The 20,161-nt window shown below is 41.0% G+C and overlaps 1 protein-coding gene across 1 annotated transcript in view; it reads right to left on the reverse strand.

Moving 5' to 3' along the window:
• Positions 1-651: 651 nt before the first annotated feature.
• Positions 652-20,161, reverse strand: part of klf7b (Kruppel like factor 7b) — a 44,041-nt gene continuing 24,531 nt past the window's right edge. The window contains exons 2-4 of the mRNA XM_082176422.1: positions 15,341-15,950; positions 11,135-11,258; positions 652-5,554 (exon numbers count right to left, since the gene is read on the reverse strand). Coding sequence (XP_082032548.1) covers positions 5,503-5,554; positions 11,135-11,258; positions 15,341-15,950 — 786 coding nt within the window. The 3' untranslated portion in view covers positions 652-5,502. The remainder of the gene's footprint in view (positions 5,555-11,134; positions 11,259-15,340; positions 15,951-20,161) is intronic.

A 20,161-nucleotide genomic window follows, 5' to 3' on the forward strand; every position in this document is an offset into this window, starting at 1 on the left:
GAGGACCTTTGTGGGCCGCTCTCATCAAAGGATGGGGATACAGGTCTTCTTTAGTTGCAGGAAAAATTGTATTTCAGAAATACAAGCACTTGTTATTTACTTGGGCCTACAAGCATTTAAGTTCATATAAAATTCCAATACTGAATGCGCAAAATAACTATTAATGCAGCAACCAGAAATTGCCTTCTTGATGGAATTACTTTATTTATTAAAAAAATTATAATAATAGTATAATGTATTATTTTTATTTTACTCATCATTTTATTTATTTTATTTGTATTTATTTATTCATTGCAGTGCACAACGGTAAAATCGCTGCTTGTTTAAATTCAGATATACAACAATATATATCTGCAAAGAAAGTGTGGTAGTCTTTGACCTTCACAGTGCTTCTGTTGGTGATGGTGTACAGCTTTCCAATTCCAATGAACCGTTTACACACAAAAAAAGTCATTTTAAGCCAATGTACACAGAGCCATTGTCACAATGTGGTGATTTCTGGGACAAAAATTGTCTCTTAATGAGTCTTGACTATTTGAAAGCACTGCACCAAAAGGTTATGAAAGGCAATGAAAAGACAGCGTCTTGCTCTCACTCGCTGTCAAAGTAATATTTCTTCTTTCTGGTTACAGAAAACGTCAGTCCGGGGTATTCAGATTCTACCATTTATTACACTTATTACATTCTTAAATAAAAATGCTCCACTGAACAGTTCTTGCATAGATATCTTACAATACCAATTTAAAAAAGAATTATGAAACAGACCAGTAACAAAAATAAATTTCATCTTCTTCCTTAATAAAGAACATTACCATACTAACATTATATCATACAAATAATAATATTTTAAACACTTTGTACAGCAAAAGAACCAATAAAGAAAAACACACAAGGAAAGAACAGAATAGAAAAAAAACGGAGAGGAAGAGTGTGAAGATTACAGGAAGTGAGGGGGTGGAGTGTTAGTGATGTGGCGAGGGAAAGAGAGGACAGTGAATATGAGGGTCCCTGCTCTAGCGAGAAACTACATGCTTCAGCCTACATATGGCAAAATGTCGTCCTACTTCCATACAGATAAATCAAGATGGCACATAACTGTTCTGTTTTTTCTTTTTTTTTCAGACTTGTACCTGCTCTACCAACCGGAGGCCGTCTGAAAGATCCATGTTTGGATAAGAGAGAGAGAGCACCTGTAAAAGCTTTGAGGTCTGTTGTTGGCCGGTTGCTCCCTGGTTAGTGATGTCTAGGGACATTCATAGGTAAAAGATTGCTGACAGCTGGTAACATAACTGCAGGATGAAACTGAAGTGACGGCGCTTTCAGGAAGTGACCGTGGTTCTTGCAGGTGCAGGGTGGGATAGATGGGGTGGGAGGTGAGGAACACAAAAAGCCAAAGGGAAAGACCTGGTGAAAACCTTACGTACTGACATATCAAGTTCGGACAAACACGGATACAGATGCACTTCAAGATGCAGTATATCTCAAGTCAAACGAGTCCTTCAGAGTTCTCATCTCTGTTTGCGATTGACTGGGAACTATATGGATGAGTATTTGAGTGTATACGCATAATAGCAGACTTTAATTTAATGCATTGTTGATCGAAAAAGACAATTAATGTTGTGCCATGAACCTACAAGCTTTATCTAAGAAGCTGAAGTATGAATCGTTCCCATGATCTTGTGATAAGTGCATCTTGAAATGCCACTAAATGTTATGTAGACAATCGACAGCAGTGTCATTTAAACAGACTAAGCTAGCGGTAACAATGACGTGTGTTAGTTATGCAGTGAAATGTTCCAATACGGACAATAAAAATGAAAAAGTTGTCACCTCTGACCATTTATCATAAAATCCCCCTTGTGATGTTTCAAGCATCTTTTTGTATAAAATTTAAGCTGCCAAAAGCCTCTTTGAAGCAACAAAGCAAACGGCTTGGGAAGGGAGCTTCACTGGAAGAGTGCGCATATCTAGTACACTTAAAATTTGTTCCCTTAGAATGTTTTCAAACATTCTTACTGTCGTGTAAAACACTCAGCCACAGCATTATCTCCGTACGGATAACTCGCAGTAGATAAGGTGGTCTTCTGTACAGCTAAAATCGTGTTAGGACTTACGTAAACAATCATTTTAAAAACGATCGCCTGGATGGTGATTTCTAAAGACATGCGTGACCTGCACTGACTATAGAAGCACTAGAACCGATGCGACTAATTCGCTGTTTCAATTTCACGGCTAGGTTCTAAACTCATCCTCAACTTTGCATTCAAACCATATTTTACAAGCACACATACCCAAGACCAAGCCAATGATCACCTAGACATTAAATAACAAATCATAGGAAGCTGGTGAAGGGCAGAAGAGATACTGTGAGAATAAAGTCGAACACAAAATTCTTCTTTCTCTCTTTCAACACCCAGCAGTTTATTTGCAAATGCGTAATTCTTTGGGCAAAGTATGCATCAGACGCCTGTGCAATTGACTGGACCGCTGCTGTCGTTCTGAGAGTGAGATATCGGGGGTTTTAAATGGCACTTGATATGTGAGGGGATATGAACGGCATGTTGCCTGCTAATGAATCTGATTGGCCTATTACATTTTGATTTAGTAACGTCTGGAGCATGTTGGCAAAAGAAGGGATTTTTGTTTGTAATTTTGCATTTAACGTTGCTTTGCACTGTGTTTAAACAGACAATATTTATATGTATATCTTAAGTGTTAATTTGAAGACTGGCTTCATTGCTTGTCAGTGTCAAAGAAAATGATATGACACGTTTTTTTGGTCTCTGCATTCCTTCTGTTATATCCCATATGGTGACTAAAGGAATAAGGGGAATCGTCGCTTTGTCAGGGAGCAAAAACAGGAGAGCAGAGCAGTGTGAAACAAATGTAGCTTTTCACCTCTGCTATATGTTAGTAAAACGGAAATTGAACCCTTTCGAAACTTCATAGTTGATGTAACATGTAGAATGCTGTACACCGTCGATAGTTGCCCCATTTGTTGAATTGTGGGACTTTAGACAACGTTTTTATGACACTATAGCAATACATCCTGCTCGCTTGCTTTACAGAAACTCATACATACAATCGTCACATATATGGGCCGCTTCTCGCGGAAAAAGTGCCACGAACCACAACTGATTGTACATTAATGGAGATGAACCAATTCATCCCCTATTTTGTCAAAAATTTGGCATGACTTTGCATTTCAATGGAGAAAATGAATTGGAAATAAAAGGAAATCAATTGAAAATGACAACTGAAATCAAACGTGTAGTTGTGGTCAAACCGAAGTGATGGTGTGTGTGTAAGTCTGTGTACAGTATGTGTGTGTATGTGTGATAGAAGAGCTGCCTTCAGCAGGACTCAAACCAAGAGAAAGGCACCAACCCTTCAGTCTTAGGCAGTTCTGCACTGAGAGTTTCGGTATCGAACGTTAAGCTCTGGAAGTCCCCTGAGGGATAATCTGGGATTATTTAGTAGAGTCTGTGATGACTACGAACATGTTACCGCTGAATCATAATGGCTTTCAATCTCCCCTCCACCCTTACAGCCATTAAATCAATGCAGAAGAGGAGGGTCGGCAGGGTAACGTCCTGATTGCGACGCCATGACAGGCTTCACAACCTTGGGAACGATGATATATTTTTTTGTACCCGCTATTTTGGAAGCTGATTGTTAACACAGAGCTAGACCTAGGCCCGGTTTAGCAGAATTTACTCGAGTGTATCAACAAGTTCTCGATTTAACGTCTGACGTCTGGATGGAACGCAATCCTACAAAACAACAATTGCTAAAACCCTGCTGTGAAGATTTCGGTGCAAAAACAAATAATGCTGAGAGGCAAGCTGCGCATGTATGTGTGCGAGTGCGTGTGTCTGTCTGAAAGAGGCTGCCATGCAGTGTTTCGTTTTAATGCTGTTCATTAACTTGGTAATTATTGTTCTGCTTTTTTTTCTTCTTGCGTTTTTCTCAGGAAAAAGCCATGAGCAATGAAACCATTCTGTCTGCATTGTGTTGTGTGTCTGTGTGAAAGAGTTTTTTTTAATGTATTTTTTTTGTTTTCTGCTTTTTTCCCTCCAAGTTGTTTTTTTGTTTTTATGCTTTTTTTTGTTTTGTTTTTGAGCTTTTTTTTTTTTGACTGTATGAAAAAAAAGCACAGAGAACATTGAAAAAATCAGTGCAGACAATGGATACGAAACAGGCAAAGTTTGTCTGGGCTGATGCCACTGAGTTCTTTTGGATCCTTATCCCAGCAGGTGCTCCAATCTGAGAGTCAAACATCCTGCCAGCTGTCCCTCCCCGCCATAACGTCTCCTTCATTGGTCTCCTCCAGTGCACCAGACTACTATGTTCTTACATGGGTGCCAGAATCAACACAAAGCAAAATAACTCTTTCCAGTGTCAAGAGCATCACACAAGGTCCGTGCCGACACACTCTGGTTCACTTTTCCCGGATCAAGTCTGAGCAAAGCAAAATGAAAAATAGAAGACTTCTGTCCTTTCATACCAAGCCAGCAGTTTCAAACTTTTCTGGGGGTTTCTGTTCCTGTCTTATGCTTCCAATGTTACGTTTCAGTGCCAGATAGCAGCCACTGAACCTTGTGCATACTGAGAAGGGCTCACAGTTCCCCCCCCCCATTGCCCGTATGTGCACATTTATGCTTGTGTTCACAAAGTAAGTTTTCACTTTTCAGAAGTTTAAGACATTTCAGCACAGAAGGAAAACAAACCATCTTTTTAACAGTCTTTAAAAAAAAAACAAAGGCAAGAAAGTGTCGCTGCGCATCATTTCGGTCGCCCGTGAGGTGACGGGTGTGAAGAGCAGAGAAGAGTTCGCTCCTGAGCGAAAGAGTACAAGAAATCAGCACACATCCTGAGCGTTGCCGTATTTTTTGTTTTAAATTTTTCCCGTGCAGAGACTGCTTCGGGGGCCGTGCGTTGCGTTTGGCCGCTACTTCCATTGGTCACTCCTCCGAACGTATTGGCAATGTTGTTTTCCGTGTTTGGTTGCTTGCTGTATACGACATAGCTGCAGGTTGGTAATTGTGATGTGTCCTTGGAAAAAGAAAAAGGAAGTTCCAGAATGTACAATGAACGTTGATTCTCTAGTAGAATTATGTTACGTGATGAATGACATGTGCGTTTCGATTTTGTACATGTAGCGTTCAGTTTACTGTCCCATGCTAGTGGTAAGTTACTGTACAAAAAGAGAATGAGAAAAAAAAAAAGGTGGTGTTTGGCAGTGTCTGACCTCCAAGCTAACGCTCAGTAAGGCATGGCTAATCACTGATGAAAAGGCTTTTGTACGGTCTTGAGAGTGTGTAGAATCCAACAACGCTTGCCCACGCTGCCTCGCATGTTCCTCCTGGTGACGTTTGCGGCCAGACCCCTCGTGTGCACCCAAAGTCTGTTGTGAATGTTCCCGAATGGGCGGTGCACACATGTTCTTCTCTTCGTTCTCACTCTTTTTCTCTCACTCTCTCTCTCCCGTCTCCCTCGGCCTTAGATATGTCGCTTCATGTGCAGAGCCAAGTGATCAGACCTGGAAAAACATCTGTAAAGAGAGAAAGAGAGAGAGTTAGCTTGGAATCACTCAAGGAAACACATTTATGATTGCGCTAAAGAGGGCCACGATCTAAGTTTCTTGGAAGATGTGTGGCAGCTTTGCAGATGGAACAGAGAAAACAACATTTGGCGTTTGAAAAAAAAAAAAGAAAAAAAAACATAGCCAGCTTTTTGCTCTAAAACTGGTGACAGATCGTTTTGAACGCATAGCTTGCCAATGCAGTTAGCAGAAAAGTCTGTGCTGAGCCTTGCGCAATAAATATTTTTTTGGGAGTGCGACCACAAATCACAGCGAGCCCGTTTGAATTAGGAAATTATTTCGAGGCTGGAGGTGAAATGGTATTGTTTAAACTGTGCGACTGCATTAGTTATGTAGCACTTGAGTCATAGCGGTTGGTTTCTCGTAGTGGGCCATGGGCTTTTTTGTGTCATCATCAATTAAGCTCACATGTAACCACTGCTGGTAGGAGCAATACATAACCGTGCTTAGAAAATATGGTGTTGCGATGCCATTTCTACTCTACATTTATATGGCTATAAGGATTACTGTATTACAGCCAAAAAAGTGTTGAAAGTGAATCTTAACTGGAATGAATAAAAACTTGGAGAGTTGAAAAGGAGTAGAGAATTATAATTTCAATTTGCCTCTGGCTGTATCCATTATTAATTAGTCGAGAGCCACAGTGTTAAATCCGCTGTTGCTTTTTGGATGGGAAGCAGCCAAGATGCAAAATGGGGTGGGAGGAGGGTGTGTATATATACAGGTATACACAGTTGGTTTTTCTACATTATATCTCAGTCTGACAGTTTCTGGTTTTCCCCTGTTGCTTCGCAGAATTCTTTTCTGAACATTGAACAAATGTACAATCATTCTCTTAGTATTTTCTCTCTTTGGTCCTTCAAGGAAAATCTTTCAAACGGACTTCCAATGATCAGTCTTACCTGTATGCCCAATGAGGCCTTAAGGTCTATAGAAGGCAAAAGCTGGGTTTTAGAAGTAACAATCCCATACATTTTTCTCCATAGAGAATTTTTTTAATGATTCCATAGAAACCTTTCAAGACAGACCTACCATGATCTTTGAAGTTAAACAAAAAAAGCTCAAATATTGCAATTAATTGACATACTGTATATTATGTGCATAACCAATAAAAAAAAATAAAAAATAAAAAAAGCCATTCACAGTTCTTCATGGGGGATTGAAGTTCATTCCCTCATAAAAACAAAACCATATAAATGTATCCCCCCGCCATACTTATTTATTTACTTCAAATTATAATGTGTAATTTTGTGATTTGTTTAGACAAATGATTTTGGTTTGCTTTTATTGAGGATTTTTTTTTTTTTTTTATTGGGGAAAAGTGTTCAGAACGAAGGCCACTTGAAATGTGGGTGGTTACTTTTTCCATTGCCTTGATCTTTTTTCTTGACAAAATAAGCACATATACCTGACCATTTCCAGCACCCCAGTAGCAGCCAAGACAAGTTTTCTTATTTTTTTTTTATTGTTTACTAAAATACAGCTAGACTGCAGTATTGACCAATCATCATCTGTGGATTTGCATTATGTGAATTACATATATACATTTCACTTTTGTTCAGGTATGTGAATTTCTTTTTCAGAGCCTGATGATTGTATTGTATTACACTCGGTTAAATTTTTGTTTGTGATTTGCATTGATCTAGGTGTAAATATGTGTGTGTGTGTGTGTGTGTGTGTGGAGGTAGGGTAGAGCGACTGGACAGATGGTCCTGTGACTCACTGTAAGTGGCTGCTACACCAGCTGGCACACCCTTAGATCTCATAACCCCTCCCCCCACCTCTCACTCAACCCCTCTCAACACCCAACAGGGGGCTGTGCTTGATTAGGCAGGATTAATGATGCCCAATACACTTGTGTGTGTGTGACTGTGAGACAGTATGACTGTGTGTGTTGGCTGACTGTATTTACTGTTAGACTGCCCTTGACTGTAGCTTCTCATAACCCATTGTGATGGTAACACACTCTGTGTAATTACACCTAGCTGAGAGAAATACCACGGCTCATGCTGTTCCAAATCTTGTTCTATCTTTTAGATAATGTGAAATTTTTTTAAGCCTTTTTATTTAATTTTAATTTATTTAATTTATAAATATACCCTAAAAGTTACCCAAGTTTGGCATCAGTCATTTTGGTCAGCACTGGTTTTTCATTTAATTCTTAAACTTAATTCTTATTCACTGTTGTGGACTTGAGGAAGACTCCTATCCTCAGGTTGCCTCAGAGTAACTATCTCTGTAACTTAAGACGGATGCACATGTCTGGCACTATGCCAAAAATCATGGAAGAAATGCTGTATTATGTATTGACTGTTCTATTCTAATATCTAATGGTGTTGCCACATGTCTGCAGCTGCCTTTGTTTAGTAAGACAATTTAAATACAATTAAAAAAAATTCTGTAATGGGACTCGGCCTGAACTGACTGGAGGCAGTGCCAGAGGAGAGGTCAGTTGCAAAATTGAAGACCATAATGGGCAGTTTTGCACACCTTTTCAACAGTGTACACTCAGAATCACCTTTAGCCCCTGGCTTATTCCATCCAGATTCAACTAGGCATCCTTTCTGCCATCAGACAATAGATACTTTCTCCTTCTGCCATTGCTACACATTATTCTTTATTGTTATCCCAGTCAAGAGTAATAATGCTGCACAAGGACACTTTCACATTCCAGCAGCATCACTATTCACATTTGTAATAGTTTTTCCATTCTTTATACACCCATAATTCAATGCACAGCCAAAAATGGATGTGCTTTCCCGAAAGGTTCTTCAAGGTTTAGTATTAAAAGTTAATAACAGGAGGGCTCAATTTATAAATGCTTCCCAGGGAAAGATGGGGATCTGTGTGTGGGATTCTGCAGCCGACAGGCTAGACATCATCTTCAGAAGATGCCCTTGTTTATACCTGACATCAGGGAGAAAGAATTGTCAATGTAGATTTGCTTATCCAAGCCGGCTCCTCCTCCTTTTGTCATGCAATAGCTGCCAAACACTGAGTAATGAGTGTAGGGACACAGATTTCCCTATGCCTTCCCCAGAGAGTTCACGTGCTTGGCTGAGCCTGAGGGAAAACGGCACTGTTCAGGTGTCGGCAGCAGTCTGCAGAACAGAGGCCGTCCCAGCCGCAACTTGTCCGCTGGGATCAGTGGAGCTTCATTGTGATGGAGCAGCAGAGAAATGTTCAATGGACAACTTTCAAAAGGCTGCGGCAAGGTTGGTTTGATGCCGACGGCGAGACAGGGAGCCGTGTCTAATTGTGCCTCCACCTGGAGCTGGCTCAGTGGGCACGCGGCCTCCACTGTGTAATTGCTGCCCGCATGCCAGGCCCGAGTGACAGCTTCCTAATACTGTCACCTGACAGGCTATCACTCTTTCTCCCCATGCTAATGCAAATCTCCCTTTTTCTCTGCTGTTTCAGTGTCTCTGCACCTCTTTATCAACAACGCCAACACACGTTCACCATGCTACCTCTGCATCACGTGTGTGTGCGCACACTTGAATTTCTTCTAGAGCTGTTGTACAGCCAAAATAATCTTTGTTGCATTAATTTCCAATTATCACTGTAAAGCTGCTTGGAAACAATCTGTATTGTAAAAAGAGATATATAAATGAAGCTGACTTGACTTGGCTAAAATATAGCCCGTAAGATTTAAACAGGGTTCCCACAGGGTTCCCACAGTCATGAGGGAAGTTGTGATTTCCAGACTAGATATTTCTATGACTTTCTCCATGACTTGGTGTTTAACAGAAATATAAATATATTTATGCTCAGCTCTGAAATATTTTGTTTGCAGTAAAATTGCTCTTTGTGAGTGTAATCACTATACACTATAATGTTTGAGTACAAAGTCAGTATTTAGTCCACAGACAACTTTGTTGTGTACTGTTTCCATTTGCACTTAACTTAAAGTTCATTACTACTGAATGTGTATTTTCTGTGCCACTACCATAACTAAACAGAATTACAAAATGTACTATTTTCAAGCAGGTTTCTTGGACACTCCGTTGTATCCCATTGGTCAGAAAAAGTTATGGCTGTCCTAAACCCTTTCAGTCAGCCTGGGCAACCATCCAGGCAAGTGCATAATTTTTTTTCGGACACAACAATTCTAATCGTGCATACTTTAAAAATAGTGGTTCTCAACTTGTGAGAAATGTAAAGAAAAACAAGCAATTTTATTTCACATTGTTGACACACACACACACACACACACACACACACACACACACACACACACACACACACACACACACACACACACACACACACACACACACACACACACACACACACACACACACACACACACACACACACACACACACACACACACACACACACACACACACACACACACACACACACTTTACTTTACACATACAGTACATTGTAAGAAAATGACTACTGATGACTAAACAGTAGGCCTATAAGGTATGGCTATTAAATGGCAGTCCCAAACTTGTTTTTGTTAATACAATAAAGTTGGTAAGTGGGTATGAGTTAAAAAAACAAAAGTGGCATTTTTGGGTTACAGAACCAAGTTACCATGGTAAATCACAATATTTACATGAACTGTTAATGAAACGTATGGAAACTGCTCCTGATGAATAGAATAACTGCATGCAAATCATTCCCAACTAAAACACACGACGTGCTAGTTTCCTGGTTTATTGGTACTTTACTTTTATTTCATGACTTACTAATTAACAACAACGTTGACGTATATTGCACGCGCAAATGCGGCGATGAGTGCTGTATATCTCTTCACTATACATCAACGTTGTTGTTATGTTGTTAATAAGTAAGTCATGAAATAAAAGTAAAGTACCAATAAACCACGTAACTGGCACGTCGTGTTTTAGTTGGGAATGATTTGCATGTAGTGCATTCTATTCACCAGGAGCAGTTTCCATATGTTTAATTAACAGTTCATGCAAGTATTGTGATTTAAAAAAAACACAACACAAAAAAACCTCATCAAATATGCTGTGTCTTTCCTCTGTAGCTCTACGTGCATCCATTTCTTCATGTGCCTCTACCCAGCTCTTTTATATTACTGTTGTATAACTCTCTTACCTTGGAATGCACACCCATGCCTTTAACTTCTCTTTCTCCCTGCACTCAAGCCACAGTGTGGGAATATGCTGTACCGAAGGGAGGACGGAGGAAAGTGGAACAGGATGCGAGCATGAGATATTCACAGTAATTCAGTAATGGGTATCACAGGACCAGACTGTGAATGAGTTATTCAGCAGGGAACTGGGCCTGTACTAACTTCCAATGAGCCTGATGCAGTTTTGGTATGTGCATGCCATCAGAGAGAATTTGAGAAAACAAGAGCAAAGGGAGGTTTTTTTTTGAGGGAGAGAGTTTGGTCTTCTAGTCTCATAGCTAAAGGAATTTGTTTATGGGCACTTGAGGACTGTGGACTAGTGAATGTGTAGGAGTGTTAAAGAATTAAAAAGGTTTAAATTAGCGCATGCATTTATTGTGAGCTAGCTTTGCAGCATTTGCAGTGTCTCTTACCTGTCGCAGTGGTTGCACTTGAAAGGTTTGGCACCAGTGTGTTTGCGGTAGTGCCTTGTCAGTTCGTCGCTTCGTGCGAAACGCCATTCACAGCCTTCCCAGGAGCATTTGTAAGGCTTCTCACCTGCATGCACAAACACACATCATTTAATCCATGCTTTACCATTCACACACACCTGTACACAGATGGTGCACCTCTGGAGCGAGGCAGCCGATGTGCCACTGTGAGCACCGTCAGCAGTTCCATTATCAACATCATTCATTACTGTTTCTCTCAATCACACATTCCAGCCAGCCAATCAAATCTGCTGCTTTTTCTCCCAGTCAACCAATCACATGTCTGTAGCCCAAACCTCCTGTATTCTCAATAGTAAAAATGTTGCCTTCTCAGGCAATATATGGAGGTGATCGTTTTCAGACACAAAAATGTATTCGATCAAAGAGTAATTTTCCATCTGTTTTTAAATTGAAGTGGGGCTGCTTAAATGTGCTCAGTCACCATAACAGAATGAATTCATAACCCAAAGTCAAGTATCCAAAATGAAGCCATTTGTGCTAAATGTTCTTCACCCTCCCATTGAGCTCTGAAATTCAAATGAAGTTAAACAGATGGGAAAGGAGAAACCAATTGTTCCACATGCTGTACTTTTATGCCTCAAATTCAAAATATGGCCACGAGTGAGGGAGGAAGGGGGGTTTCAACACCCGAAGAGAGGGTCCCAGCACAGTGGCAGTGTTCCTGGGGAACAGAACTGGCTTCAGCCTGGGGCCTAGGTGGGAATGGGGAGGGTGTTGATGGCATGGATTCAGATCTGGAGGTGGTAATGATAATTGGGGTCTTAATGACGCTTAATGGGAAACAATGCCATATTCACAGTACAAGAGCTGCCAGCTACTCCAGGAAACGCTGTGTGCACCAATATTCCTAACCAGAATAAAGTGGCTGTTTCTCCATTGGAAATAGTTCAATAAATTGGTTCCGACCACATGTCTAAACTCACTAAGTAGGGATGGTGATTTTCGTAGTTGATTGTTGAATCAAATGTAATATAATTTAAAAAAAAGTTTTGATAGTTAAAGGTAGATAGGTAGACTAGATAGATAGACCAATACACTGATGGATAGATGGAACAGATAGACAGATGGAAGGATGGAAGGCCAGACAGATGCAGGTTATTGATTTTTGATTATTGATGGTTAATCAATGAATGATTAGTCATTAACAATCCTACTAAACCTGCCTTACTTTAAGGACTATACTAACAAGCCTGGACCAACATAGAAATTGGACTCTAGAAACTGATGAAGAAAACCATAGAGGGAATGGAAATGACTACAGGCTGTTATTTTCTTTTTTCCTTTTGTAAGGAAAATATGATCCAGTTAGATGTGGGGAAAGTGGAAGGTATTCGCTTTCGCAATATTTCATATCCCCAAATATGCAGTTGATATGAGCACACTGTTACTGTTATGAAATCAAAGTATGTTCATCTATTTATCCCGTCTCGTTTTTTAGCTTTATGATGCAAGATGAGGTAACGGATGACATAACGTCGGGTTTACCACTACGTTGCTCAGTCTGTCCTGAAAGTCTGTTATGATGCAACATAAAGAATGACACGGCAATGGCGACGAGGAAAACGACTAGTAAGAGGCCTGACCAGGCTTTCCATTCCTCTTTCCATTCCCCATAAAAATATTTCTCGACTTCCGATGACAAATAGAAGAGGATTTTTAAATATAATACAATGTACTTGGCCTTTTTTTTTCACTAGTTCACCTCTGGGAATATTGCAAACAAGCAGCGGGCCTTCTTTGACATCTCTCATCTTTCTCTGCCAGGCAAGACGCACACAGACAAACAGTAGGTCAAAGTGCCTTGAGGTTTATTTTATTATGTTTGCCTGTCCTTGAGCTTTTTCAATTTATAAAATCAGTTGGAGAAAATATTGCCACGTCTGCGACTGCTACAAGTGTGCAGGAAGAGCATCTCTGTCATTTGGAGAGTGGCGGGCCGCAGGTGTGACACGGCAAATGTTTCGCACTACACTCACAATAATTGGCCAAAGACCCCCTCGCGCTCGCTCCCTCCTTATGCCGTAGCCCCCTTCCTCCGCCTCTTTATTTCGTTCCCTCTCTTGCTGTCTGACAGCAGCGAGGCAGGCTTGGACCTGCAACCACGGCAACCATAACGCAGGCCAATTATAACTTGGAGAGTCACGGATGCATGATGGAGTCGCCTAGCAACCAGCCGAGAGAGGGAGAGAGAGTGTTAAAAGGAGAGAAGAGACAGAGAAAGAGCCATTCAGTCGGTATGCAACCTATGGACACTCCGCAATACCAACCAATTATTGCTTGCTTTAGATATGCATGATGTAGTTGCCTGGCAACCCCAACTGTACCCAAAGAGGGTAGGGGAAAGGTGGGATTGATTTGGCATATTGGAGCTTCAATTGGTATCTAGAGCTGCAAATAATCAACCTATTACAGTCTTTTGATATGGTTTCCTAGCAACGGATCCCCTCCAAAACGGCAAGCTCCTTCCCTCGTACCAGTGTCCTAGGTGTGTACGGTGTGGTTAATTACATTTCCTCAGGACAGAGTGCTGGTAAGCTATTATTGTCTCCGAAGTTTAGATTTCAGAGGTAGGGCCCAATTATCATCCATTCATTTCGGCTTCTCCAGTGGCTCATGTTGCATTTCAAAATGAGCTCTCTGATTCTAACCCATTTTTATCCTCCAAATCCCATTCAGGGATGTGCTATTAACTTCAGCAAACATTGTTGACAAAGCAAAGTAGGACCATGTCATTACCACAGGGCTCCACGTCTGCATTTATGAGTGTAAATGAATGTGAAAAATTATTTAAGCGACTCCTGACACCCAGTCAGATGTATTGGTGTGTATTAATACAATAAAACTCCCTAATGCAATTAAAACAAAATAAAAGCTCCCTAATGCATTTAACCTTAAATGCTTTAGTATGCTTTTGTTTTCTATCCAAATCAACAGAGATTCCTTTCTCACCAGAATAATGTGAATCATAATGTGAAATTATTTGTGATTTGTAATTTGGTCATGTCGATGTTCCTAGGTAGCCCTTTGGGTGTCCAGTCAAATCCAGTCATGAGCTTTGTTGGATTATCACCAACTGATTAATGCATGCTTAACAACATCTGTCTTTCAGCCAATAAGGTAAGCCTACTGTTCAACATTTAATAATGTTTATATATATATATATATATACAGTATATAAAACATTATTCATAAGGGCATCCACCAACTCTATAACTGTTTTATGCCATCTCTCAGGTTATCTTAAAATATTAAATCTTAAAAAAAAAAAAGTTTCCCCCCTGAATTCTGTAGAAATGCTTAATTCACTTTTCAGGGCCATGAGTGCTCCTAAACAAAAATATTAGCATTGAGTCTTGTAGCATGTAGGCTTCTCTTAAATCCTATTGTAATTTTAATCTCCCTGTTTTAGTAATCTACGGAAATGATAACTGAAAGAGCAGGATTAAGCTAATTAAAAGAATAGTCTGTCTTGTAATAAACACTTTTATATGATGAGGTAGCAAGCCAAAATGTTCCTTTAGGGTTTTTATTTTCCCCTTTTTCCTGCTATTGCTTATTTCCCCCGATCTTCAAAAGCGAAGCACCATCTATACGCTAGAATCAGCCTAAAAGCGATTAGCACCACCAGCTCTCACAGAAACCTGCCGAGTCAACAGCTGGCCACAGGGGCCAGATACGCTGCATTGAGGCCACTGTCACAGTAGGTTTCGGGGCCATGGCAGAGCGCAACACGCTCTCAGGTTCAGCGAGAGGGCAGCAACTACGGCACCGGAGCGTGTGAGCTCGAATTAGCTGGGAAACAAGATTCAGCTCAGTCAGTCTATCAATCTTCTTGCAATTACTGACTGCACTGGCAGGTTTTGAATGCTGTGGCTGGGCTCATTTTAGTTTGAGATTAAGGTGTAGGAGAGAGAAAACCAGATATTTTGCTTTGGGGCTGTGCAGCAAAAATCGAGTTAGCTTCACAAGATCTCTTGTGACCCTTCTATAGTATTTTCTGATCTCTGAAAACTTCATCTTATTACATGCAGAGTAAGACTTGCTAAACCAGAAACCTTTCTCCAGGAAAGCTAAATGCTGTACGTGATGCTAAATATTAGAACATATGTTATTGGAGCATTTAATCACCTGTATGTGTCCTCTGGTGTGCCTTTAGGTGGGAGCTTTTTGTGTAAACCTTCCTACAGCCATTAAACTGGCAACGATGAACCCTCTTTTTGTTTTCCGGGATGTCCCCTCCGCCTACTGTTCCCAGGCCTCCTTCACCGTCGCTCTGTGCCCCGCGATTTGGTGGCGAAGGTAGCGAATGTGTCGCCACTAACTTTGCTGCCCCAAGTCCCACTTTCTTGGCCACCAGTTTCAGCGTGAGCGTGCCATCAGCTGTGGCGGTAAGTGTCTGCGTGGGCTTCACAAGATGGCGTCCCAACTCCGGGGAGGAAGGTGGCGTGAGGGATGTGACTGCGTTTAGCTGGGCGGGATTAACCCCTCCGCTGGCTTCTTTAAGCCCTGCGTCGGTATTCTTGGCGTTGGCTGGGGCATGGAGGTTTTTGGGAAGGGATACCAGTAGAGGTGGGGGGCTGGGCTCGTCTGATAAATTGGGCAGCAGAGGGTCCATCAGGTCCTCGTCGCTGTCTCCCCTCATGAAGGCTGGCGTAAGGAGGCAGTCAAGCTCCTCGTCGAAGAGCTCCGAAAGCCTTTTGGGCTCCGTCTGTAGGTACCTCTCCAGTTCCAGACATGTCTGCAGGAGAAACAGAAATGCATAAACACGAGACCGTAAGCCTTAGAATACTATTAAGTCCAGTGATGTTTATAAAGGGAAAGCTAACCGTCTGAAAAAAACACATGGTTACAGCTGAACATGTCAGTAAAACACGTGGTGCATCAACACTTTTTCAGTTGGTGTTGGTTTAGTTGGTCGCACTGTTGAAAGTGTAAACGACTACATCTGCTACATAGAGACTTTCGCACAGACATTTTTTCGAGTGCAGCTGAGGGGCAAAATTTTCTGGGAGAGAAGTTGAACATCCGTGGAATTTTTATTACACTTGCTGCGGTTGAGGGAATAGTATTTATCTATGTAGCGTAGGCTATTTTGTACGGTGCTTATTGAGCGAGAAATGACCGTCTTATTACTTAAGATACCTTTCCCCTCACTCTGGTTTTTCCTCTGATGAATACTTTGGCAGACAGAGGGAGGTCGGAAGAGAAAGACAGCACTATCATGGCTCACTGACTGCTCACTCAGCAGTTTCTTTTTCAGTGGTTTAACATTATTGTTCCCCAGTCACAGTGGCCAGTTTGGATATTAGAGAGTTCTGTTCAGTGTGTTGCGGTAAAAGCACTTTGGCAGTCAAATGGCAGTAGAGTAAACCTTGCAGCTCCCTACTTCATGCCAGCTGTAAATTACAGTTGTTGTACTTGCCCTATCTTAACTTATTCTGTCATCTCCTTTAGCTCAGACCAAAATAAAATTGTCCAAAATGAAGGTATTTCCTAGCTATTTCCTATTTCCTAGTTGTCTGCAGATAAGCTGCACTTTTTAGTCTATTAATTGAAATATGTATACGCATGCAGGGTTTTTTCAAACTAAGGTTTAGGGGCTATTAGGGCGTCTGCAAAAAACGGAGAAAAAAGATTGACGGCAAATGTTGAAAAAAAGATTGTTTTTTAAAAATTGTTTTTCAAAGTTAATTATTATTAATTGAAAAAATTAATTTCTGCTAAATATTTTTTTAAATGGTCAAAATTGGTTGTTTTTGCAATGTCACACTTAATATAGTCTAAATGGGGTTTTATACATTGAAATACATTAATACATGAAAACATATTGGGTCCCTTAGAAAGAGATAAACCCTTGTTCATGCAGGGATTTCTATGAGGTTACTATTTCAGACTAAACACAGAAAAGTTTTAGAAACAGTATCAGATACATTTCTAATGCAATTCAATCCCAGCTACTGCTTAAGTGAAACATTGATTGAATTTACTTGAAGCCAAATGGTTCCTTTGCACTTTCTCTGACCTCACTGGTGACACTGAAAGAAAGGCACTAATACTGTAGCATAGCTACAATTTGACTCATGTTATGCAATACAGCAGAGCCTTCGACAAAGACTAAAATAACTGAAACACAGTCCACTGCAGCAGCTACAATTCACCACTGCAAGCTCTCCCCGTCAGCTCTCCATTCATTTATGATTCTGAGCACTACCTGGAGAGTGCATGAATTATCCATGCACTGAAGCTTTTTTAGCCATGTTTTAGCATGCAGGAATTTTAGCAACCAAGAGAGATCATGCACCTATTGGAATTATTCCATTTTTGTGCATTTTGTAGGCCTTAACTTTAATAGATGCTCTGCGGACATACCCAACCTGCATTGATCAGCACAGTGCAGCATATGTATAAATTCTCTATGTAATGCATCTTAAAGCAACATGCCATTGAGAGATGGCAGAGGGTTGAAAGAACTTGGCATAAGCACACTATATTTTCACACACATCTGAGCAACTACATGACCAAAAAAGAAAGGAAAATGTAGATGAGGTGATTTGACTCTTCTGGACGGGCTGCTTGTGTAGAAAGCCCCTTCATACCCTGCTTATATTGTGCACACTGAGCTCCATCTATTATAAATGCAGTGCCAGGGGGTTCGCATGCAGCGCTAAGAGCCAATGTCAGACAAAGAGCGGGCAAAGAGAGGCGAGGGGGAGAATCGCAAAACTGTTATTAGCAAATGTGGATGCAGTCCAAGTTAGACACAAAGGGGAAATTATCGCCAATCTCAGAGTCAGTTCCTCTCGCTGTCTCCGCTCCCTGCTTGGATAATAAAGTCGGCACATTATCTAAACTAATGTGTTTATATCTCCACCCGCATCTAACAAAACAGCTTTTTTTTTTCTAACCCTCTCTATTTTTTGAGGTTGAAATTATGATGATTTTTCGCTCATACAAATAGATTTTAATTAAGCATTTTGGCTTTCATCAGATGTCGTTTGAAGTTCTACCTCTTGATGCAAAACCGATCTCTCTTCTGCACTCCTCTCTCTCTCTCCACACAGCATGCGCTGATGACTAATTAGCCACTCAAACGACCCAGCAAAGAGAGGCTCTTTATTCAGTTAATTTGCTGATGGGAAGCCTAAGTGTGTATGTGTGTGTCTGTGTGCTTGTATGTGTGTAAGATGTAGTCACTAAGAACAACACTTGAGTTAAAAGTGCTATATTTATATATTTATTTAAAAAAAAAAAATTAGGACTGTAGCAAGCGCTGCTGCTAAACATTTCAAAAGGGTTTTTAGAGTGTAATGCAATAGAAGAACATTTTAGTTTTTCATCTCTGCTGGAAAAGCCATCTTAAACCAGCCCAAGAATGTTCTTAGCTGATTTTGCAGTCTGCACAATTTGGTTTTCAGCTAGTTTAACAAGTCCCAAGCTGGTCTTCCAGGCTGACCATCTGAAAAGTGTCCCAAATCCCCTTTAAAACAGCCAATAAGCTGGTTTAACTAGGCTATAATACCCCTTTTCCACCAACAAGAACCGGGTGCTGGTTCAGAGCCAGAGCTATTGCCAGTTCGGAGTTGGTTCGACTGACGAGCTTACTAAGAACCGGTTTGCGTTTCCACCGGCCAGAGAGCCACAACAGAGCTATATCTTACGTCACTGCATACGTATCATGTTGCCCAGCAACGCTATGCGGCAGCGCCAAACACAAACACACCAGACTTGTTCGAGATGCATCGGCTTCTCGCAGAACGATCAGCACATGAAATCAAATCACTGCGAAAGCGATCAAAAAGCACAAGGAGTCGTATGATCTCCAAACACTCCCGCAGCTCTGATCGGTCCACGCTGCTCCGATGCATCTCGACCAAGGCATCAACAATAATAACTTAGACGTTGCGTTACTATGGATGCTCATGGGTTTGCGAAAATAAATCGGCATCCAAACACGGCGAATCCAACGTGTTCGTGCAGCTCGCCGTAACTTACATAGACGGATATTATAATCGAGCTGCTATTAGCTCGACTAGCTGCTATTTAAAAATGGCGGTCACAAGTTTCTCTTCAGTCTTGTTGGCCACGGTAACCCCGCCCCCAGCCTCTGACGCAAGCGGTTCTTTCTTGGCTCCGTTCTAGACCCTGCAATGATTTGGTGCTACTTAAGAACCAGTTTTACTGGTTCGGAGCTGGTGCTTTGGCGGTGGAAAAACAAAGAACCGATTTGAAACTAGGCTCTGGCTCCGAACCAGCACCAGCTCTGCCTTGGTGGAAAAGGGGTATAAGAGACCAGCTAAGACCAGCAAACCACCTTAGGCTGGTTTAATATGCTTTTTCAGTAGGAACAGGAGAACCTAAATAAGTTATATGGTTCTAATGGTGCTTCAAAGAACCCAGAAGAGTTTAATTGTTCCTCTTTTCCAAAAATATGCTGATCTGATGAAGTACCTGTAATGAAACATTTTATTTTGTAATTCTAGTCAGCTCAAGAACCATGCATAGTCAATTGGAACCCAAGAAAAGGGTTCTTTGATGCACCTAACAATTTAAAGATTATAGGCTGTCATGCAGAAATATGAGCAGACCAGGTGTTCCTTCCTGCAAAACATGTCCTAAGCTCTGGCAATGTTTTGTTCAATAAAGCACAAGCGTTGTCAATGATCTTGCGATGAAATCTGTCTATATGACATAATTTCGTACCCTGCAGTGTTCATAACAATTTCCCAGGGTGCTGTGATTCCACCATGGCCATTAACAGTTTTATGACCAAGCAAGACTAAATATGCATCCTTCATGTATTGAAGGGCTTTTGGCCTGTTTGCACACCACATGCATTTATCTATATTATTTCAAGTATTTTTTTTAGGGATGCGCCATATCTGCTGCACGATTACCTCTGTAATGACACAACAATTACCCGGGAACCCTCGGAGTGACACACACTCGCC

The sequence above is a fragment of the Leuciscus leuciscus genome, assembly GCF_965113295.1.
Source record: "Leuciscus leuciscus genome assembly, chromosome: 7".
In the NCBI taxonomy this organism is placed as follows: domain Eukaryota; kingdom Metazoa; phylum Chordata; class Actinopteri; order Cypriniformes; family Leuciscidae; genus Leuciscus; species Leuciscus leuciscus.